The sequence below is a fragment of the Heterocephalus glaber genome, unplaced genomic scaffold, assembly GCF_053883595.1.
Source record: "Heterocephalus glaber isolate CG9 unplaced genomic scaffold, H.glaber_assembly_v1.0 deba00000347, whole genome shotgun sequence".
NCBI classification, from domain to species: Eukaryota; Metazoa; Chordata; class Mammalia; order Rodentia; family Bathyergidae; genus Heterocephalus; species Heterocephalus glaber.
In genome coordinates, this window is record NW_028258143.1 from 9830721 (window position 1) to 9855189 (window position 24469).

General features: G+C 36.6%; 1 protein-coding gene across 9 annotated transcripts in view; it reads right to left on the reverse strand.

Annotated features, from left to right (window-relative positions):
* Positions 1–24469, reverse strand: part of Thsd7b (thrombospondin type 1 domain containing 7B) — a 1329200-nt gene that overhangs the window by 391597 nt on the left and 913134 nt on the right. For all 9 annotated transcript variants that reach the window (XM_087197681.1, XM_087197682.1, XM_087197688.1 and 6 more), the window contains one exon: positions 18094–18209. In XM_087197681.1, the coding sequence (XP_087053807.1) occupies positions 18094–18209 (116 nt within the window). The remainder of the gene's footprint in view (positions 1–18093; positions 18210–24469) is intronic.

Below are 24469 nucleotides of genomic sequence, written 5' to 3' on the forward strand. Positions count from 1 at the left end.
TCCAAAATTCATGTTGTTGAAATATGACCTATAGCTTTCTCTTGTTTCTCAACTGTCTCTGTTTCCCATAGGCCTCAAGGATCTTCTATATTTCATGATACTGACATTCCTTCAGGCCTATCACCATACAGCTCTTAGTTCCCAACCTGGTGCTCTCTCCTCCTCCCCACTTACAAATCTAGTACATCATTTAAAGAAACTAACTCCTAAATGTGCTGGTCATTTATCTCTGGTTGATCTTGAAGCAAAATTATAATGCTAATGACATTTTAAAATTCATATCATATAAACAACCATGCATTAAATACTTCCTGGAATTACATTACAATCCCAGTACCTTTAGAATTGAGGCAATTCCTTTTACCTTGCTAACCATCAGGTTCTCTGGCTGTAAAAAGAAGCCAACAAGTTTCTGGTTCTAATGATTGCTGAGAAGATCTAATAGATACTACATGTAAAGCACAATACCCATTAACTAGCATGCGGAATTTTCTCTAGTATAATTTGCATTCATGAAAGAAGAGAAGAAAGACAAAAGAGTGAGAGAAAAGTTCCAATAATTCAGTCACCTCTAATTTTTACAAAAGGAAAGAAAAAATGTGACAAGCCAGTCTTACATTCAAAACTGGGTCTCAACTATGTTCTATATATCTATGAAAAGATCACGAGTGGCTTACATCTATTTATGTTCCTGGTAAACTAAATTATATTTCCAAGGCAACTAGTACCTACAACCACCTTCTTGCATTAATGGAGAAAAATAGAAGGGTTATCAATACCCCACATGCTCAGGGCAGTCCTGGTTAATGCTTGTTACTTTGCCTTAGCTATTACTAGGCTTCCATTCATTCTTTTTTTTTTGGTACTGGGGATCGAGCTCGGGTCTTTGTGCTTGCGCAGCAGGTGGCGAAACCACTGAGCTAAATCCCTGGCCCTTCCATTCATTCTTAGAAGTGTCACCATTTGTATGAAAACTTAAATCAACAGCCAACCAAAGACCATCATCACCAAAACCATCATCAACAGCCTGTGTAAATTGAAGAAAAAATCATATGGTGTTTCTCACTGCAGCATTGGTTTGCATTTTAAGTGTGTGGAAAAGAAAGATTGCATTGCTGTTCTTAAAATTATCTATTCAATCTGATTATTGGTCCTGTACATTTATCACCAGAGAATTCTCTTTGAGGCAGCCATTCATGTATGTGGAGAAGAGTGTTTTCTGCCTCAAGCACTCTTGCTCATGGATCATTACATTAAAAAGTAAAGAAAAATGCAGGGTTTACCACACAATAATATAATTGACTGAAGTTACATTATATGTTAGAATAAAATCTTTAGCAATAGATGCTACAGAACTGGCATTTAATCAAAGTAGAACATTATTTTGAAAAGAAAAGAACTTGCACTTGGTTTGTTAAGTTCATTTCTAAATCAGTGCTATAGACAAAGATCACAGTATGAAGTTGGGTAGGCCAAGTTTCTTCAATTTTAAATCTCCCCAAAAGTACAGTACCTCCACTGATTAATTATACAAAAGACAGCATTGTTTTGTTTTGTTTTTATTTGTCACAATCACTGCTGAGAGTCAAAGAGTTGATTTCCTTTTTATAAAAGGGAAAACCATGGACTCACTACCACCATGTCTCTCAATTAAATTTGGAGAAATAGACACCATGAGTCTGAGTTCTCAGAGGGAAATATTTATCACATAAATACAGTGCTGGTATCAATGATAAAAATTTGTCAGGTGTCTACTAGTAAATGTAGGTGACTCAGGCGCTATTAAACTGAAATGTAGACATATGCACAATTGAACCTCCCCAGTACACCAGAAGTGAAACCTGATAGATGGATCATAATGTAAAATTTTTCCATAGTTTTATAAGGGTTCAGAAATGATAATATAAACTTTGTATTTACTATCTAAAGGCCATCAATTGAGTATTCTCTTTCCTTGTTTAAGGAGAAATGGAGAATTAAATGATGAAAAAATACAATGCCCTAGAACTATGAACAAGACATTTTATATACAGTACTTCCTTCTTATGCATCTTGGTGTTCCCTATATAGAGCACATACATCAAAAGCAGCTTTTCTCCTCCCTGCCCTAGAATTACCTCCCAGTCAAAACTGAAATATTTCACAATGAGCAGAGTTAACAAACCTATGTATATGTGGATGAAATTAAGCAAAAGTGAAGCACTTTTCTGTTAAACTTCCTAGGAATGTCGAAAATAAGCTCCAGGATATCCATATACTTCTTTCATTTTAAAACGTTGCCTGAAAAAAATGTATTCTGTATTCTTAGTTTCATAATCATCATTCATTTTGCAACAGAAACCAAATTCAATGGTCTAGCAACAGACAAGACCTCTGGGGCTCTGATTTCTAATCCCAGCTCATTACTGAATTGTTACATGACCTTGAGCAAAGAACTTAACCTTCCAGAGCTTCAATTTTCTTACTGGTCCTATGTGGATAACACTGCCTAGCCAATCCACAGGACAGCTGTTAGGAATGCCTAATTGAATGGGATTTAAAGCATTTTGCAAATATATAAACCCAACCAGTGAACTTAAAATTTCTTTTTGGAAGCCCTTAACACAGATTTCAGAAGAAGCAATCCATATTTATTTCCGCATGAACTATCCAGGATAAAAGAAAGATAAATAAATACTTCCTCTCTATGGTAAGCGACAATCTTACAGAAACCTATGCAATAGTTCTCTCCATGTAAAGGTTCTCTCCAGTTCCTTCTAATTCTGCTCACCACCACTGCTGCTCTTCAAAGCTCTCCAATTTAGAGAGCTAGCCTTATCCATTAGCAATCATCTTTGAGTTCGAGTTTTCCTCTAATTTTCTCTAATATCACCATTGAAGTCACCCACAGCCATTCTCACTATCTACTCAGCCCATGTGGTCCTCAACTCTGGAACTATCAAAATCTCAAGGGAGACTTTCATGCACTCCTAATGCCCTTCCTACCCCAAACCATTTAAGTTAGATTTTCTAGTGGGTGTGTCTCAAGCATTGGTATATTTTTAAACCTCCTTAGAGCAATAGAATCACTGATTTACTACAATTAAAGCAGAGTCTCTTATTCACCAAATATGTAAAACAGAAAAAAGACCATCTAGTATGGTTAATTAGGCCATAGAAAACAAATGAACATTAGTTTAATCATTATTGCTTTCAACACACTTTTTAAAAAATGCAATCTGCCCTTCAGCTAAGTACACCATAATGGATATAATGGATATAATTGGATATACTGTGAGTACTACAAACAAGTAGGGTTAACAATTCTATTTATTATGATAAGTTGTACTTATCTTTTCTTCTTGCCAATTGTGCTGATATGACAGGGTTTTATTTCCCTCCCATGCTGACCCCTTTCCATTCTAGCAGATGAAGTTCTAGTGGCTGCCTGCTACAAAACTTCGTAATGTGTTGAACTCCATCAACATAAAGAATGAAATACACTGAAACAACACATTGTACTATAAGGTGGTACATATGTCATCTAAGATAAAATCTCAAGATGTTGCCATCATTATCAAGTATGAGTACCAACTATGTATTAGAAAAAATATCTTTAAAGTAATACATTTTCCCCTATTATAATAATGCTTTATGCACTTAAGGGCATAAAATAATGCTACTACACCTGGTATTTTATGACAGCTTGAAGACAGAATGGCTTCCAAGTGGTTATGGATTAGACTTAAAATGTCCCTTCAAAGCCTCATGTCTTCTGATGACTGGATCATGGGTGTGGTGCACTCAGTCGTGGATTTATGCTCTGATGAATTCAGCAGCTGAATGTGCTAGTAGAAGGTGAGGTCTTGGTTGGAAGTCAGTCACTGAGGATGTGACATAGAAGGGCATATTCTTGTTCCCAGCTGGCTCATTCTTGCTCTGCTTCTTGTTGTCATGGGATGAGCAGCTTCCTTCACCAGGCCTCCCACCAAGTTCTTTTCCCCTGAAGTCAGCTAAGTTTGAACTGAACTTACTGGAAGCCATGAGCCAAAATAAACCTCTCTTCTTTTAAGCTGTGTGACAATCTGACCACTCTGGCTGCATAATTGCCTATGCTCATTCTAGTTAGAAAAAGTGTGTATTTATTTGATGAATCCTCTACTTAAAAGTTTCTCGATTTACATAATGTCATCTTATTCATCTTAATGTAGTGATTAACATAAAACTTGGTATACTCATATAGTAATTACTATGAAAAGGTTTACTGAATTAATGATAACCATATGCCATTCAGTCGGTAAAGATTGAGGCACTACCTGTGGCAGCCACTGTGTAACACATTGCAGAGATTACATTCTATTTGAGATAATGGTTAGTGATAGGAAAATAATATAGATGTTTTCCATTTTATGATGGGATTGCATCCTGATAAACCCATTCTAAACTGAAAACACCTAAATCAAAATGCACTTAATGCACCTAATTACAAAACATCAGAGCTTAGCAACACAGTACATTGTAGAGTTTCATTTGTTTACCCACAAGATCACAAAGCTGACTGGGAGGGAGATGGAGCTGCTATTGGCCATCATTGTGAGAGGATCAGATCACCAGCAAGGAAAAAGTTCAAAATTCAAGTTCCAAAGCACAGTTATACTGAATACTATTTTCACTCCATTATAAATTTGAAAAATCTTAAACCTGTTGCAAAGCAAGGGTCCTCTCTATTAAGAAAGAGAGTAAAGAAAAAGAGGATTCTAAAACAAGGTAGTCAGACAAAGACTCTCTGAGGTGATGACATTTCAAACTGAAACAAAGTGTCAATCAAAAGACACCTATGCAAAGGGCTGAAAGCGGCGCTTTTTTTTTTTTTCTTTAGCTAAGAAAATAACCTTTGTACTTGAGGTGATTCATATCTTACAGTGACGGACATTATTCCAGGCTTCATGGCCTTTTTTTTTTTTTTCATGAATAAACTCACTATTTTCAAAACAATGAAACTGTTAATTTGAAAATAGTGATGTGATGATGAAATTTTATTAAGTTGCAAACATCCTCTAGGTGCCTCACATGCTGTGAAGCTAAGTGGTATAGTCCATTTCCATTAAACAGCATGAGCACAGAGAGGTGGAGGGATTACACTCATCATGCACATAGTAGCACATCAGTGAGACCAAACTGTTAATTTCCTGCCCCCAAAACCTGGGCACTGTTTCCTCTTCTACAGCCAAATGGAAATACTATTCCCAATTAAAGATGAAGTTTCCTATTAACAATTATACATTGATTATTCCTAGATATCTATCAGCAATATTTTTGATAGTTCAGGGAGAAGGGGTGGCAAGTAAAGGCAACAAGTAAAGATGGAACAAGGTAGGTCAGAAGAAAGGACCAGCACAGCAGAGGGAAGTGAAGAACGTAGTGAAAGGTGGATTGTGGTTTCACAAAGTTGCACAGCCCCAGACAGCAAAAATGAGACCCTCCTAGGGTTCCTTACATATACAGGGAGACCCCTTCCTTAGCTCTTTTAATTCCCATACTCTTTCTATGTCTCTCACTTATGTCTGCTGTGGGGAGGCTGAGTGGCATCTAATCATTACTTTGGAGAAAAAAATAGATTGGTATGGCTCTGATCTCTCTCCTCTCTCTTCAGGATATATCTGCTCAGAAGATGCATATATTCTGACTTGTTCACAGCTGTTCATTAAAGGAGAGTTTTTAGATGCCAGAAAGAGCTGTGGAATTGTATGGTTGAGAATCAGCTAATACTCCTATCCCTGTCTGCTTTGACTATCTCTCAGTTGTCCTGTATTTCCAGTGGAGGGTGTTGGAAGTCCAAGACCATGAATGACCTTGTTGATCAAGTACTGTATTATTTCCTATTCCATGCAACCCATTTAATATGTATTTACTAAACACTTATTTTTGTTTTGATACAAAAATAGTCTTTTCCTATCTACACATATGGGTATTTTCCTATCTACACACCTTCTCAGTTTCTTCTACTTATAAATTTCATTAAGTTTGTTGCTTGAAAATGAGTATTTCTGGATCGCACAACTTAATTATGGGAGATAACACACATCTGAGTTTCACTGTATGTGTTTGAAATGGTAGGGGGCATGCTGGGTATTATACAGAACAATTATTGCTGAGCTTGCCTCTTCACATGGGATAAGAAAATTCTACTAAGATGTCTTACAGATGTCACAATGTCACATGTTAATGTCTATGTTATAAATGAGTACATTAAGCCTTAGGGACATTAACTGAATTTCAAAGCATAAGTAAGAAGTAGCAACATGGAGTCCACCACAAATCTGTTAGATTTTACATTTGGAGGTCCAGCTCTTTCTGCTACACGTGAAAAAATTAGAGTGGAGCTCAAGACAGAGTATAATTAAGTGCTAAGCTGAACAAAAGCAAATATCAGTTCAATAGGCACTGTGGTAATTCAACTAAGGTAGAGGATATAATTAGCTCACGTAAGAAATACACACTTCCAATAGAACATGTCACCATGTTCATGTGATCTTCATTTCTACTTTGGTTACTATCCATAAGGTCTCAGAGTAAATTTATGATAAGCATGTAGTTATCAGGAAATAAAATCTAACTTGGAAATGTCTAAAATGACAGTCTATCATTGCTAGTATACTTACTTTTAGATATTTTATTCCTTATCATTGAAATCTTGTCATTCAGATATTCTTTCTGAGCTATCTATACATAGCAACTTAATTTTGAAGCAACTTGAAGATATTATTAAAATATTCAGTGCTGATTCTTCTATTATGGAACAGTTCAAAATTGTCTAAACCATGAGCAATTTACTTCATTTGGAGCATGACTTGAATATATTTTGTATTTATTACTATATAAAAATTATTTTCTATTCTTATAAAACCTGCAGTTTCAAACTGACATTAAGATCCCAATGTGTAACTCCACCTCTAACTCTAGGATTTGTTACAGTAATACAAATTAGACAGCTTATAAATCTATATCATATTAGCTAATCCAGTAAATCAAAAACCTCTAGAAAACACACTCTAATTTAGAATCATATTACAGTGGGACCAAAGCCAAGGAAGGAAGAAATAATTAATTTATTCTTTTCAATTGCAAAAGATTATTTTATGAATTTAAAGTGTAACACCCTTGGTAAGTCAAAACTAATTTATTCTTTTTCTTCATTGAAAGTCTAAAAATAAACTCCTAATTAAATTGGGTACCTTGGTTTCTGAAAAGCAGCTAATATACCTCTATAAACAAGTAGGGATCATATTGTATTGTGCAAAGAGAATTCTAGAGGAGTAAAAATGAAACCAGGCAGAAATAAAAGCTTTTTAAAAATGTTTTTACACCCAAAGAAACACAGTTTTGCCACCAATGCTAACAATAAATCATTTGGAATATCCATGATTGTCACATGATTTATTTATGGTAATGTAGCTTGGGTGTTGAATAAAAAAAGAATAATAGTGCTTTAAAGCAAGCTAAGGAAATATAACATTGAGTTTCATACATAAAGAATAGAACTCCCTGCATTATATCTATACTTATTGCTTGTTTTTAAATTTATTTGGTTGTATTTGGTATGCTGGTTTATAAGAGAACACAGCATATGATAGACCACTAATAGAAATCAAAGCCAAGGCATGTCATAAGAATTCAAGTACATGCAAACTAATATTTTTTTGTTTGAAGTAAAACATATGCCCCAGATCATGCTCACAGAGAGTCCTCTCTCTCTCTCTCTCTTTCTCTCTCTCTCTCTCTCTCTCTCTCTCTCTCTCTCTCTCTCTCTCTCTCTCTCTCTCTCTCTCTCTCTCTCTCTCTCCTTTCAGTTAATATCTACATGAAGACATTATTCTACTGCATTCACACTTCTGGATATTCATTTTCCTTTTTATATTTTATCTAACTGACAACAGTTTTCTTCCCAACCAAAGCTGTGCAGTGAAAGGATGGAGGTTTTGGGCTTGAAGATATGCTACTCTCTCCCCAGGAAGACCACAAGGGATGGGATGACTTCCTTCCAGAGAGTTGAGCTTGAGCATCTTAGAGAGGCCAGTCTATACCCCAGAACATACACAGTCCCATCTGAGGAGATGTTCCAGTATCACTGCGTGCTTCCTTTGGACATTACTATTCCTTTCTCTCACCAAGTGAGTCTCTACTGTGCCCTTCCCCTGCCAAGTGGGTCTCTACCTTAGCGATTATCCCAACAGGCTGATGAGCCACCGAGAGTTGTGGCACAAAACTACACACCTGGCCACCAGTTTCTTTTTCTTAGTAAACTGAATAAAAAGTTTGAATAGAAGTGTCAATTTATCATAGGTATTCCAGTCAAGTTTTAAGAAGTGGGATGGACTGGCATTCTGGAGCTGTGTTCTTGCTGGTTCTGAGAGTGTAAAGAATCAGAGTAGATGAACCACATCAGCCCTGGGATAGGGAGAGGTGCTTTTTTGCCTTTCTGGTTTCCCTAATGGGCAGATGGATTTTCTATTCTTCCTTGTAGACAGCTGTGAGATCTGCTATAACTTTTCACCAATTCTCCTTTTACCTAATGTAGCTTAAGGTCTTTGCTCCCCAAAAGCCAACATAGATTTGATTAGGACAATTTTAATAAGGACTTATTGATGTCCCTTAAAAAAATCTGCTGATTAATTTTTAAATTAAATGTTTCTTCAATGAAGTGGTTTACAAATTTCAGTGAGTCTTAGAATCAATAGGGAAGTTTGTTTAAAATGCAGATTTGGGGGCTCCAATTCCCCACTTCAAAGCCAGACTCTCTTAGGGTTCGAGCAAGCATCCCACTTAGATCTGAGCTGGATGTCCACAGAGCACATTTTCAGAAGGCTATTCTGTTAGTCTGTCTAGTTAGTCTGTTTTACCTTGGGTATGTCAAGGCTACTGAAAGATTTTTAATGACCACAATTTTGCATTCAATCTTATAGCCTGAAATTTATCAGAAAGAAACACATTGGATTAAATTTCCTATGGCCATATTATTGACAATAGTAATATTGTCCTCACATGACTTCTGATAAAATGTGAAATTCCGGGGGAAAAAGCTTTAAAGAAAGTGCAATTGACTAGGCTTTGCTTCCAGGAGAAGCAGCTTCATTATAGATAGTTTTTTTGTTTTGTTTTTGTTTTTTGGTACCGGGGATCAAACTCGGGTCCTTCCGCTTGCGCTTGCTTGCGCAGCAGGCGGTGAAACCACTGAGCTAAATCCCCAGCCCTTCATTATAGATAGTAATGAACAAAAATGATAGAAGAATGAATTGATGGATAAATAAAAAATTATAAAGGATGAAATATGTGTTTTAATCATATTTTCCCAAGAAAGCAGAGATAAATCTGACTAAGTAACATATATTATTATGTGGCTAGCCTCATGGAAAATGTTATTGCAAATTATTATGAGAGATAAAAAAGAATGAATGTCAGACATTTATAGCTAAATGGACAGACCTTGAAACCATACTCTTCAGTGAAATAAATCAGACACACATGTTTAAATACCACATTGTTTCCATGGTGTGAGAAACTGGATGTGGAACTAAGGACTGAGATGTATTTTGGATGTTGGGAAATGGGAAGAAAGAATTCAAATGGGAAGGGGAACAAAGGAAGAGGAAGGGAGAAAGGAAGGGACAAGAAAAAAATGAAAATAGAAGGAAAAAATGAAAACAAAGCTTTTGTACATAGGGAGGGGTGGGGGTATGAGGGGGGAAATGGATAAAATAAAAGAAAGTTTATAAATAAAAATTATTACGAGGGGAACTTGGTTCTAAAGGTAACTAACTTCCCTTTTAGCAGTTTGTAAGACTTGCTTCAATAGATGTTTTTCTACTGGAATTATTTATGTATCCTGCATTTACTGAGTTTCATTTTGACTTAGGTTTATTACAAGCTTCTTTGGAAATGGAAACTGGAAAAGTCAAGGTTTCAACCCTTAAGGAGTTCACATTCTTCAGAGGGACAAAAATCATCCTTCCCAATAGCTAGAAGGTAATCAATTCAGACAGGTTTTGAGACTTACAAAGGGAGAAGTGGTTATTTCAGCAGAAGGATCAGGATAAGCATTGTGGAGGAGATAAAGAGTTTACACCTAGGTAAGATTTGGTCAAGCAGTAGAGATGAGAAGAAAGACATTCTAAACAGAGAAGAATCAGATTTTTATTGTCAACTTGTGTCACAGCAATCCAGCATTGCACACAGCGCATGTTGTACCTCCATGTTCATTTAGGTAGTTCATGTGTTTAATCCTCGACATTCTGTCACCAAACTGAAATCACCACACTGCTGAGACTTATGTCAGTTTCACTTATCACTCTATGCTTATACACACTAGGCAGCCAATGCCAGGAACCCAGTGATGGCTCCTCAAGTGTTTGCTTCTGTACAAATGCATAGAAGCTTAGGATTCCATGTGATTTTGACATTTCTTACTTTAGCAATCTTGGCCTCTATCTTTAGACCTCTACTTCCTCATGTAAAATGAAGTAGTGACAGTTCTTTCTATATAATTTTGAGGCATGAATTGAATGGGGTAATCAGAACATTTAAAATTACTCTTAGCAATTTTGAAATATATATTATTATTATATACTCCGGGGTATGTTAATTAGCTCAATTAAATATACCTTGCATATGTTTATCAAAGGATCAACTTGTACCCATGAACACATGTAACTGTCATATAAAATAAAATATAAAAATAAATATAATTACGTATAAATATTAATAAATTATAGCTACTATAAATTTGATGAGAAGAGGCAGTGAGATGAAACAAAGTTCTGTTGCTTCATTTCACTTGTTTTTAGTGACAAGAGATGAACTTGCCTAGTTTTCCTTTCTGTAACAGGACAGAGGCACCAGGCAAAACAGTATAGCAAGTTTAACCACTGGCTCTATTTTTTTCTCTTTTTGCATCTGTGTCCACAAGTTCTCTCTTTGGGGGGCCTGTTGCTTTACCTATGGAGGAAAACTAACAAAACAGCTTTCCTTTATCATCACACTATCCTGACAGCCTGTAAACAGCACATGTGAAACTTAACATGTGATCTATAATGTACAGAGCTTGCTGATCTTCTGTATAAAGTTCAAAGCCCATAAGTGCTGAACTTCAAATTCTTGACTTGCTAATGGTAAGAAAGATGATCTCTGTGTATTGATACTGGAAATAATTAGACTTGGAATGAAAATAGACAAGATCTAGTCTAAGATGCCTGAATTCAAATTCTGCTCTGATTTGAACATGCTGGACTAACCAAAGAATAGTTCCCTACCAGTTAGTCATGAATAATTATAAATAAAATCTTTAGGAATTAAAAAAGAACCCTCCTGATGATACTGTGCATACATGTTAATAAATGTACATCAATCTCTGCTCCAAAAAGCAGAAGAAAATGAATGGGAGGAAAGAATGTAGACTAAGAACACTTGCCTTATCAGATATTACTTGGATTAACCTTTGCTCAGAAGGAGAAGTGTAGGTCACAACAACTATACCCATGTTCCTATGAATGGGGAAGCATCTTTCTGAATTTTATCTACGGAACTCCACAGTTTGGTAGTAGTATGATTGAGAACTGTAATCTCTACAGGCCAAGGTTTTGTCATTCCTCCTACTAAACTATCAGGAATATTTGTTGAGCACTAGGACCATGTAGTGATCTGTGGGCTTTAAATTACAGACTAAAAAGAGCCATTCACACCCAGTGGCACCTGTGAAGACAAAGGCACCTGCACTCTGACTAGCAGGGCTGGGTTTGGTAGCATTTATGGAAGCTGTACATCTTATTTAATTTCTCAAAACTCTTTGGAAAACATGACAGTATCTAAAATTTATTGAGAGTTAGGTTCAATTACTTTATCAAGGAAGAAAAAGTAGTCAATTTCTTTCAACATTTATTTTGGGGCTTCTGTTCCAGGCTTATAAGCTCAATTACCCAAACCTAGTGGGTCCTTCATTCTTTGGAATAAATTAGCATTCTATTATACTTCCCTGGGATAAAGGTAATAGAGATCTATGAAGGTGTAAGAGATCACATGTACTTGAAAGGGGGAAGTCAAAACAGAGGATGGTACTTGTCTGCATTGAATGGGTGAAATATTGAAGTCCAGTCTAAGTCAACCCTGATGTTTGGAATGACCAATCCCTAACTGGTCTCGAATTGTTAAACAAATCTGTTAATACTATATTTTGCTGAATGGAAGCAAAACTTGAAGAATTACAAATGATCAGGAAAAGGTATGAAATTCATTTGTGCATTCATTCCACATCTGTTACTGAATGCCCACTATATGATATTCAAGGTCTAATGAGTGTTTCTCATTTTTACCACTTATAAGAGTCACCTATGAAGAGTTTTAATATTCCAGATGTCCTTTCAACCTGAAGAGACTCTGCCTGAGGAGGGATAGGTTGATTCTCAGATATCTGTGCCCTGAATCAAACTCCATGGGGCTTGAGAAATACTGCAACAAGAAAGCCATTGCTATTATTAAGAAAACAACACAGGATCCTTCAGGCAGACATTTGCTTTATAGGCTGAAGAAAGAACAAGAAAAAACAGCAAAAAAGGCCCAAGAAATGGTTCTTAATCATTCAATTAATTTGCAACGGGTACTTAAAAGTTAGAGAAGCTACAACAGGGCCAAAGCTTAACAGACCTTTAGTTTTCTTAGAGAATGTATGACTGTTATTAATCCTTTTAGGAAAGAGTCAGATAAGGAGGAATAAGAAGAAAAGAAACATGGTTTGGCTTCTAGCCAGATATTGTTCATGACTTGAAAATCCCTTTAAGTCTTAAACATTTAGCTCATAAACCCAGCCAGGACAAAATAAAACCTGACACAGCTCATCCATTGCTAAAATACAAATCACTGCTGATATACTTGTTCCTGTAGAACCACCTAGGCTTTCTAAGAAGTTTAGAATGGATTTGGCTTGGTATTCACATTATTCGGAGATTTTCCATTTATACCACAAATCTATTAAATCAGAATGCTTGAGAACAGTACCTGGGCATCAGTATTTTTTAGAGATCTCTAGGTGATTCCATTGTGCAGCCAATTTTGTACAGTACATGCATAACCTCACCTCAACTTTGATGATCCAATCTGAAACCACAGCAGCTAAAAAAGTACCTCTGTTCTCATTTGTCAAGGGTACAACTGATTCAGGCCCGTCCCTCTCCTGAGACACATTTCCCGATTGCTCAGTTTAGGTTAAACAGTTCTTTTCTACCCTACCACCACTTTACCTGTGTCCTCACTTGCTGAGATGTCCCAGATCCATGTCTCTTACTTTGCAGCTTTGACAGTGACACTTCCTCGCTCAGGAATTTCTAATGAAGCATACTTCACCTAGAGCTTTATACTCAAAGTCATGTGAAAGCATATGGAGGTATAATCCCTGACTCCACCCAGGTCTATTGAGGGAAATCTGCATCTAAAAAGATCCCTCAGGGATTTGTATGCCTGTCAAATTTGAGAAGTACTATTTTAGAGCACCATTATTCCCCAAGATATCACTTGGAGGGCACATTCAAGGACAGAAAATCCATGCCTAGATTTCAATCCACAGTTTTCTATGTCTTTGTAGAATATTTCTACATTCAAAACATGTTTATTAAGTGACAATTGTATGTCCATACTGGGCTTGGTAGCAGTAAAGACAATCTAGACAGTCAAAGCGGTCCCTACATTCCATGCATGGGTGTACTGTCTAACAGGTATTAACAAAGAGAGGTAAAAATGGTGAATTACTACAGGGGATGTGTAAAGTGTTTTGAGATGATCTGTTTAATGGGGTGTCTATGCAGTCTTAGAGATGAGATCAGTATTTCAGGGAAAGGCAGACCAGTGTGCACACTCACACTGAGGGCCCAGGAAGTATCTAGAAAGGCAGCTAAAGAGTGTGTCAACCCCATACATAGCAGGTGGAATGGCTTGCAACTGTGACCAGCTAAAGAAACAATACGTAGAGCCTACTCTGCCAGGGGGTGGTCAAATTGCTTTCCTGATAGGCAGATGTAATTATTAACCTTATTTTATAAGTGAAGAAACTGAGGCAAGGAGAGATAATAACATATTTGTGACAGACTCCAGCCGTGTGGATATACAGCATCTGTGTTCTTTGGCTCTAGCCTACACCCTCTTGAACTCCAAGTAACATGATATATTCAAGCCTCTGGATGCGGCAGTCAACTAGGAGGAGCTGGATGAACTCCGCCGCTATTGCCAGGAGGTCTTCGGGCTCGTGGAGAGATATCATAAGAAGCTGATCTGCCTGCCTCTACCGGATGATGAGCACGACCTCTCTGACTGGGAGCTGGACCTCGATGACTTTGCGGCCCTCTCAGACCTGCACTGGCAGGACCTGTCTGTGGACGGTGTGCTCTCCCCCCAGCCTTCCTCCAACCCCTCCCTCTCACTTGCCCAGCCCCTGTGCAGTGAGCTGTTGGGAAGGGACACCCCGGCCAGTGTGGACTCCATCCCCCTGGAGTGGGATCATGACTATGACCTCAGTCGTGACCTGGAGTCCACAGTGTCCAGAAGCAGTCCCAAACAATCAAAGAGGATCTTAATCTTGGCAGAAGCCCTCAGTGGCAGCTTTACCCCTCCTCATATGCCTGAGTGCAAGTCACAGTTTCTGAGGTGGATGAAACACGATGAGAGGAGGAGAACAAACAGAAGGTCTGGAAGAAATTTTGTTTGAGAGTCTGAGCCTAAAGATATTGGATATGGACACCCAAAGTTTCCTGGACTTGTGAATTCTGGGCCTTTGGCCCATTTGACACATAGCCAAGGACTTGAGTAAACTGTCTGGGCAGCTTTCTCATGGTGGTGCTCCGTCCACCCAAGAAGCAACCCTCCCAAGTGCCATGTTAGTATCATACAATCTACCAACCAATCAGTGCTGAGGAGATTTTAGAACCTTGTAACACACAATTTTTAAGAGCTTATATGGCAGCTTTCTTTATACTTTTTTTTTTCTTTTTGGGCATGATGTTCTAACCACTTTAGAAGCACAAGCTAGCTGTAAATCTAAAAGGCACTTTTTAAAAAGATATAAGGAAAAACTAGATGTAATAAAATTATGGAAGGCTTTATGTGAAAAAGAAGTTGAATGCTACAGTATAAAAATATTTATGTAATGTACAGTTTGCTAAAGCCAAGCTTTGTTTGTATTGATTTATTTGCATTTATTATAGATACTACAAAATACCTTGACTGTGCTTTTTCTCGCCCCCCCCCAAAAAAAAAGGGAGCTGAAAGAAGCACCATATGCCCAAGGGTATATCAGGACTTACTGGTGGATCTATGCCATTTTTCCCTAGAATGGGAGAGAAAAGTTCACTGTTCAGAGGCTATGGCTTCTTAGAACTGCAAATTTCAGGCACTTATCTCATAGTTATTGAATTAGAATTTCTAGTCACAGAACTGTAAATATGCATTTTAATAATACTTCTAGATGATTCAGATGCAAGAAAGTTTAACAATCATTGATTTAGAAGTACCATTTCCTGCAGAATTCCTCCCCTCTGGTAGTGTTCCTTAATTAACCCATGCTTATTTAATGATATCTTGGTCCCAAGATATGAACTAAACACAGGGTAAACAGGACTGAAGTAGAAAGCTGGAAGAAATCTGAAAATTGAATCTTTGCTCCTCTAGGTCCCTGGCTGCCAAGCTGTGAAAAGAATTATCTAGGCTTGAAAAGTTGAAGGCACCACAGAGGCTTAGAATTATTTTCATTACAATGCCAACCATTTAAAGAACTAATTGAATCTCTGGAAATTGGAGTAAAATTTAAAGTTGCTTGAAGAAGAGTTATTTTATATGCCTGTAATTCCTCTATCCTTAGCCAAAGTTAGGAAAAGACTCCCAGGCTGCAGATGGAGTTATTTTCAATGTTGAATACATGGAATAGTAGTGGCAAAGTAATCTCTGGGCCATAAGTGTGTCTTGGCTCAACAAATCCAATTTGCTTCCCTAAGTATCAGAGGACTTTGACAGTCACAATACCAAGTTTAGGGTGCAAGTATGGTACTCCTTCTAATTCAGTATTTTTATGCCTTATAACCCTTTAATGGAGCAATTACGCTAATCTCTCATGAGTAAGAAACTAAAAGAAGCTGCACCTAAGTAAAAGTTCATCATTGTACATTATTTACTTGCATTTAACCAATATTTATATTTAGTGACCTGAAACATTTTCAGATACATTACCATTAAAATTCCCAAAGTCAACCTCCTAATTGCTACCTTTAAAATGGTTCAGAATAGAGTCAGTAGCTTTTTTGTCCCACTATATCCAGAAATGACACTCACCAGGCTGCCAATAAACGCTTTTATCCAGTTCATCTACTTTGGACCTTTAATCAGGAAAGGGGGGTAAGGGTGCATGCCTGTATTCCTAGCAATCTGAGAAGCTGAGGAAGGAGGAATCCAAGTTCACCCCTCATCCCTGGCAACTTAATGACTTTGTGAAAACTTGTCCCAAAAATAAAAATAAAAAAGGGCTTGGGGTGTGGCTCTGTGAAAAGGTCCTGTATCTCTATGAAAAGAAAGAAGAGAAGAATGAAGGGAGGTAGAGAAGGAGGGAGGGAGAGAGGGAAAGAGACAGAGAGAGACAGAGAGACAGAGAGAGAGAGAGAGAGAGAAGGAGCGAGTGAGCAAGAGCTAGCTATCTGAGGAGAGTTTATAGAAGAAACTCGTTATCTTACTCCTCAAAACATCAGATAAATATCTCAATTTATTTTCAAAGCTCTTTATTATTTAGTGTATGTATTTCTGATTCTATCTATAAGCAAAGCTCGTTGGATGCTACTATATTAATCCTATGGCAAAGGAATGCTAAGAAAATGAAATGACACAGATAAAAACTTTATACAGGCCCCCCAGCAGTGTAATGTTAAGATAGTGATGATGACGGCATTCAAGAGCTGTCATTAACACTTTGCAAAACAAAAATTTGTGTGAAGAGCCATTAAACTAAGCCAGTGTTGGCTGTATTTTCATACTGAGTTCGTGAAGTGTTGGTATAAATGAATTCGTCAAAGAACATTTGGGGCATCCCAGATGCTCAGAACTAGAATTTTCTAAGAAAAAGTACTAATGCTTTCAATTTCTGATAAGTTATCTCTTCACAACTACATAGTCCATTCTCCCTTCTCCCAGGAAGCTGGTGCAATACTGAGAGCCCGGTCCTGGTTGAGAAGACATGGCTGCCAAGAAAGGCCCAGCAATGAGTTGAGGTGACCCATCTAAGTCTGGGTGCTAGAGGAAGCATGATTTCTGTCATTCTTTTGGTTGGATTTGCCTTTTCCTGCTGTTGTAGTAGTAAAATATCTGGAGATGAGACTAGGGAAAAGGGACTAAGTTATTAACTTCAGATCTTAGCCATAAAAGAGCTTCAGGACTATGGGCACTTATATTTCCACATGGACTAGCTCACCGGGAAACTGCAATAAGCTTTGGAGGAAAGACTTTTCTAAGAAAGACGGTCACTTTTCCAAGGATTTGGGTCCTAAGTATTCTGGGTCATACTTCTCTAAATACACCCAGGTATACAAAGCACCACCATTAAGAATAAAGAAATATAAATCCTGTATTTTCACTTTCTGTACTTGTTCAAAAATTTTAACGTTTGTTCTTGTTTCCCCACACGGTTATATATATTAGTGATGTAGAACAGTGTTTGGTCCTATATTCTCTTGTAGGTCTTAGAACTGGGTCCAAGCAAACAGGACCCACATAGAAAATTGGGATGGTGATGATGTTTTAGAAATCCCTTTCCACTGCATGTTAAAAATGCCATAACAAGTTAGTAGGAGATGAATAGTCTTTGATTAAGTACCAGCAAAATTATGACATATAATACCTGAATGTGTTTTCCTGTTTTCCTTTCCAAGTTCTGAAGAATTCAGAAATATAAGACTTGATTTACACACTTTACCAACCTTATTCTTACCATGGATATAGAAAGGAAGGATCCTCATATTCTACAATCTCTCTTATGTAGCAGAAAAAAATCCAGATGCTTCAGAAAGAAAATGCTAAGAAAGCAGCATTGCATCCACCTACCTGACTGGCACAGTCGAGGGCAGGGTGTCCACGCACTGAATGCAGTTACCACACAGTCTTTTTTGCATGGGAGCAAACAGGGGCGCACAGTTTTAGGTCGAGTAGAGTCTGGACATCTGTCAATGCGAAGAGATCATGTCAGAGCCTCCTGGGGAGTACAGAGGGTCTAACATAGAAGTGTAGGATTTTAGAACAGAAAATATTAAGGTCATAATGTTATTTTTATAGATGAAAAAGGAAAGATTCCAAGAAGTGAAGCTACTTTCTCAGGTGCTCATGGCAAATTTCAATTCTCTTAACCCAGTCACCAAAATACTTACAAATAAGCTAGAGTGAAAAAAACCTCCCTAAAACTAATGATAGACAAATGTCAAACGTATGTCTAACCATCAGCCATTCAAGTAACATTTGAGTGTTTGAGAATAAAGACATCAGAAACATTTTTTGAAAAGTTTTGTTCATGTTAATGTATCAAATGATTGACATCCTAAAAAAGAAAACTGGGAGAGAAAAATCATCAAAGATAATTTTAAAATATTATGCATCTTGATCATGAAAAATCAAGGGTATTTAACCAATTTATTTTTTTTCTTTAGAATATATGGACTGATGAAGTATGAGTAAATAAAATATGACAGGCTGCAAATAACAAATATCCCGACTGACATTTACAAGAGAAATATATCAACTCTGTTGTTATCCTAAAATTAATTTAATGCCTATATTTGGGGGAAAGTTAACATAAGTAATCAGTGGATTCACAAGCACTTGGAAGAAATAAAGTCTCAGAAAACAACAAAAAAGTTTCATTTTCTTCTATTATGGCATTTATATGCACAGAGGGCAAAAAATCACTTTAGCATCTTTGACATTTCACAGTGATATACCAAAAAGTAACACAGAAAAGTACTTTGGATTTGGGTTTTAAATGATATTTATGATAGGTTTTCAATAAATCAGAGAGTTACAGCAGGTACAAGTACAAAACATAATAGCATGAGCTATGTATCCGGTAGACAGTGCTCAAATAAATGCTTTGTCTACTTTCTTTCATTTATTCCTAACAGAAGTAAAAGGCATAACTATCTTCATTTTCATATGATGAACTGATGTCCTGAAGTAATAAGTAGTAAACCTAAAGCCACATAGAAACAAAGCACTTGAACAAAGTTATGATAGGAAAAAACACTAATCTGGCAAGTTTAAACAATTGGTAGACTTTCAGTAGGAGTGAGTAGATTAGAGAGTTAACAAGGAAATAATGGGCTAAAATATCACAGAGCCAACCAGGAAATGACAAATCAGAGTGCAAAACTTACCAAATATGAACAAACTGATCAACATGTAAATACCAGTATTGTCCATATTTCAAGCATAAAGAAAGTATAAGAGAAGCTAATCATGGCTGGGATAAAAACAAAAAGAAGAAAAATAAGATCATCTAAAAAGGAAGAAAAATTTAACTGATATCAGACCTCAGCAACAGATAAAATTATCAAAAACAAAAGCATTTTTATGGTTTTAAAATTTTAGAAACAATGCAAAGAATGGAGGAAGACTAGATTTCATTTTGGAATAGAATGTTCCAAAATTCCAATCTTGCTTCAGTAAGGTAAAAATGCAGTGAGTAAAGGATGAGAGACAGAGAGAAGAACAAAGAATGGGCACTTTGGTATCCTCATTCAACAAAGAGGTATTCAGGGCCCATCTAAATCTAAATGAAATAAGAACAAAGGTGTTATGGAGGGAATGTACCCCCCAAGTTAATATGTCAAAATCCTAACCCTCAATCTGATGACAGTAGGAGGTGAGCCTTTGGGAGGCAACTAGATCATGACAGTGCAGTCCCCCTGACTGGGATAAGAGGCACAGGAACACTTGCTCCCTTGCACTGCTCTCCACCATTGGAGGTCAGAGCAAGAAAGCCATTTGCAAACAGGAAGACAGCTGTCATTAGGACATGATTAGGCTGTCATTTTGAGAGACTTCCAGCTCTCAAAACTGTGAGAAATATATGACAATTGTTTAAGCCACTCAATTTATGGTATTTTTATTATAGCAGCATGAACAGCATAAGTTAAAGGCTCTAAGAATACAGTATTAATCAAAAGCAGTACTGTACCAACCAATAGAAGACTGCATCATGAGGGAAGTCAGGAGGGAAGTTAATGGGCAGGAGCTAAAGTTCATTATTAATCAAGGAATGACCATTTTAAATTGACACATGAAGATATAGGATGAATAATTTATGAGCATATATGCTTTAAAGTTAGGAGACAAGCAACAGAAAGGAAGAGGGGCTAAGAATATATATTCATGTTTGTATGCACTTAGAGAAACAATACAAGTAGATAGGAAACATAAAGTGGTGTTGATGGCAGGACAGGAGGAGGGGAAGGATGGTTGGGAGCATGGGTGGCACATTCACTTTATACTGTTACAATGGATCCTGTTGCTTTTCTTTATCAGTTCCTCTGTACTATTATTCTTCTACTATAGAATGTGATACTTTGTTAATAATAGACTAAAATGAAAAATGTATATATTCATAGGAAAAATGCTCAAATTCTTATTAGAGGCATTATTATAAACCATCCTACATACACAGACATGCAAACTGTCTATCAAATAAATTCTTTGAAGAGTATAACAATAGAAAGAAGAGGGTCATTATGAGGATATAGTATCACATAAGCTATTCTGGTAAGGAAAATTTAGGTTGCAACTTAGTCAAGATAGCAGAAAAACACTGAAATCATTTCCAAGTCCTTTATTCTTACTCTGAAGTCTAGTAAAAATAAATTGATCTTCCATTAATAGAACTCCTCTCCAATCTCTCCTGGTACATGGCTAGAAGCAAAAAAGTAACACCTGGGTAATGTGTATCCCTATGTGCTGCATGGATCATGGGTTAGGGGGGTCCATACCAACCCTCCAAATATTCCTTCTTACATCCACAAAATAGCCTGGAAACATTGGAGGTGCTAAAAGTCAAGCTTTCTGTGCTTATATTGCAGGGCCTTTCACTTTAATTAGCAATGTCTGTTAATCTTGGTGGAACTGATAATTGTCTACTTTACTGACCGTTTACTAGTATCATTCACAAAAAAGTTTCACTAAGAATAATACTGACTCTCCATAGGTGGCCCCCTTTCTCTCTGTGGTTCCTTCCCTTAAGTCCAGGAGAAAGAAACAGTGTCTTTCCCTCAGAGGCTAGGGTTGGCTTAGGTTATAGTGCTTTTACAGAACTGACAAACCGAGGGCTTTCCTGGAAATGCAAGTGGTTTCTGGTCTGGGAAGGGTCAAATATTCTTTTGGCTGTGAAATTGCCTTTTGATCATTTCTTTTGCAGTAAGCCTTACTTTTTCCTCAGGCATTCAACTTCCTCTTCCTATTTATGTACACATTGTCTAACTTTTATTCTATTACATTTCTAATTTCCGTAAATTTATTATCAGTGTTCAAAAATGTCATCATTGTCTACTAGCAACTTATGTGTCCTCAGCATCTAAAAACTTTAAGGTTTATTTGCTCTATCATTTGATCACTGACCAAACAGGCTTTTGACAGATTGTGTGCTGCTGTTTATAGTATATACATATTACACATACATCATCCAGTATATATACAATAATTTTGAATGTCTGATGGTAGAATTCCACCTTATATCTTTAAAATATCAGACCTTAGCTCAGTGTAAATAGTTAGTAACAGTGAGTGAATCACTGTATAGTATAAACTGCTACTGAAGCCAAAAACAAATCCTGGGGGATGTTTATCTAATTTTTTCAGCCATTTCCAAAATAAAACTGCAGCTTTAAAACTAAGGGTAACATATGGATTCACTTTTTAAGTTAGTAAATAATGTACTGCTCCTTGCTTTTTGTGATAATTTATATTTCTTATTTTTAAGTAAACACACTGATCCCAGATTGGTACTGCTCTTAATAAAAACTGAATGTTATTTTATTGTAATACATACACATTCCTGGACTTGCACTGGAATGCTCTATCTGTATTGTCTCTTGGTCATCCTGTAGGCTTCAAATCTTTATAAGCCCTAAGCGGAAATGCATCAAATAAGAGCTACAAAGTCCTGCCATTTTTCACGATGCCTCTATCATCGAGATGCACATACAATGCTCCATCCCCTGGATCACTCATCCAACCAAGGAACTGACAAATTCATCTTACTCAGCTAGATGCAGCAAAGCTGCCAACATTTTATACATTACATGTTTAAATGGAGCTGTTTATTACAATATCTCACAAAAATGCCAGGTGTTTTCACAATGAAGGCACAAAGTGCCTTATCAAGAACTTTGAAAAGCTCTGAATTGTGTGTTTTTAAACTTTGTTATTATTATTCTTCTCGACATTGATACTGGAAAAAAAAGCATTGGATAGTGAAACAAAACCAAACAAAACCCCAGAAATAACCCACAGAGCTTCTGGGTTCAGTTGTGTCCTAGCTAGTTCTCATTTTCTGATATGATCAGTTCTATTACTCATACAATGGAACATTCTCACCTGCACAATTACTTGGAAACCAAAGAGCCAGCCCAGGGGTACAAGAACTTGCAAGGAACTGTGTGCCTCTCAGTGCAGTGGGTTTAGAGATAAAGACATTAGTTTAGCTTATTCATTCCATGGAGACATGTTTCCTTTTCTGAAGGAAGTATTCTTAGGAAACTTTCTCTTCCCTTCTTATGTCTATCCCTCTACCTTTACCCAAGAAGTTTACCAGTGGCAGGTGATCTATTTCGACTGCAAAAGCTTTCATGTAAAAAAAAAAAATGTATGTGTGCATGTATGTATTCTGAAAAGGAACAACAAAAAAAACTTTTTACTGCTGATAATCTCACTGGGTGCTTCACTGGACATTAGGTATTACGTTGTTAGCTCAATTAATCTCATTAACCCAAGAATTTTAATTAAGCAAATTGACTAAAGTTAATGTAGGCTACTCATATTAAGCAGGGTTGTTTGGAGACATACAGTAAGAATTAAAACTAGGTTGCTAAGTCTCCAGCCCCATTAACAGCATAAAAAGCAATTAGCATTAGCAATGTGTGTGTGGGGGGGGAACATCTGTGCAGCTGATTTTCCATGTTGAAAAACTGTAGCAAAACCGAAGGTTATTTACTGTAATAATATTTTAGTCTCACATATGTAAAATTTCAAACAAATGCATATTATTTTATGGGCTATACTTCAAATTTTAAACTGATAATACAAATTTTTTATCACACATCTTTAACATTTGAGTAAACATGCTCAGACACTTATTAAAAAGCTGTCAAAGTAATTATTAAATACAAGTTTAAGAACTACTTGAACTTAGAGCTCAACTAGTCCTTTCCAATAGCCCTTTAAAATATGATAATATTCAATATATATCAGTCTCAATACTAATGTCCTTCTGCTAAGAAATGAACACATAGGCCAGCGATTTAGCTCAGTGGCATTGCACCTGCCTCGCAAATGCAAGGTCTTGAGTTCGATCTCCAGTACCAAAAAAAAAAAAAAAGAAAAAAGAAAAAAGAAAAGAAATGAATATGTTATATTCATGTCAGGTGGATTTTTCCTATTGTAGTCTGAGCTGAAAACTTTTATGAAGGAGATATCAGACTTCAGTATGCTAAATTTTCTTATTATTTTATGTGGAATTTACTTCTATAACTGTGCATATTTATTTTTATTTTTGTGTTTATTATAAAGTTTCATGCATCTTTTTAAAAAATACATTGAAAATAAATATTATCAAGACTGAAATTTTTTTTCAGATAAAAAGGAATTTCTGTGACTGCATAATACCATCAAAATCTTTTAGGATTTCACTGAAGCCCAATGAATCAGATTATCACTGAATCAGGTGACATATCACTGTCCATGTTTATCTACAGCCCAATCTACTCATCAGTCTATACATCCTCATATTGCTAATGCTAAAAGGCAAATTGAAAAATACAATTTATAAGTTGTTGCTTCTGAAAATATCATAGGCATTGTAGAGTAGACCCTAGGGCAGAAAAAACATTTATGAGTTAATAAGAGGAGGTCATATGCACCCCCTATTCATTCTTCCCAAATTTATATGTTATATAAAATGTTTTCTTGGATACAAATTAGCTTCTCTTGATTTCCTGTGCTTCATATCCAATCCTTGGATATTCTATCACTCTCTGATACATAGTTTAAGTAATGAATTTCAGAATTGTTTGTGGAACACTAACTACACACCAGACATTATACTGAAGATTGGGGTTGCAAAAATAATCTTCAACCCTAGCTCTCTGGAAGCCATGTTTAGGGAGAGAGAGAGGCTAGGTCTAAATATCTGTGCATAACCTCAAGTCATAGTTAGCTTTAACTG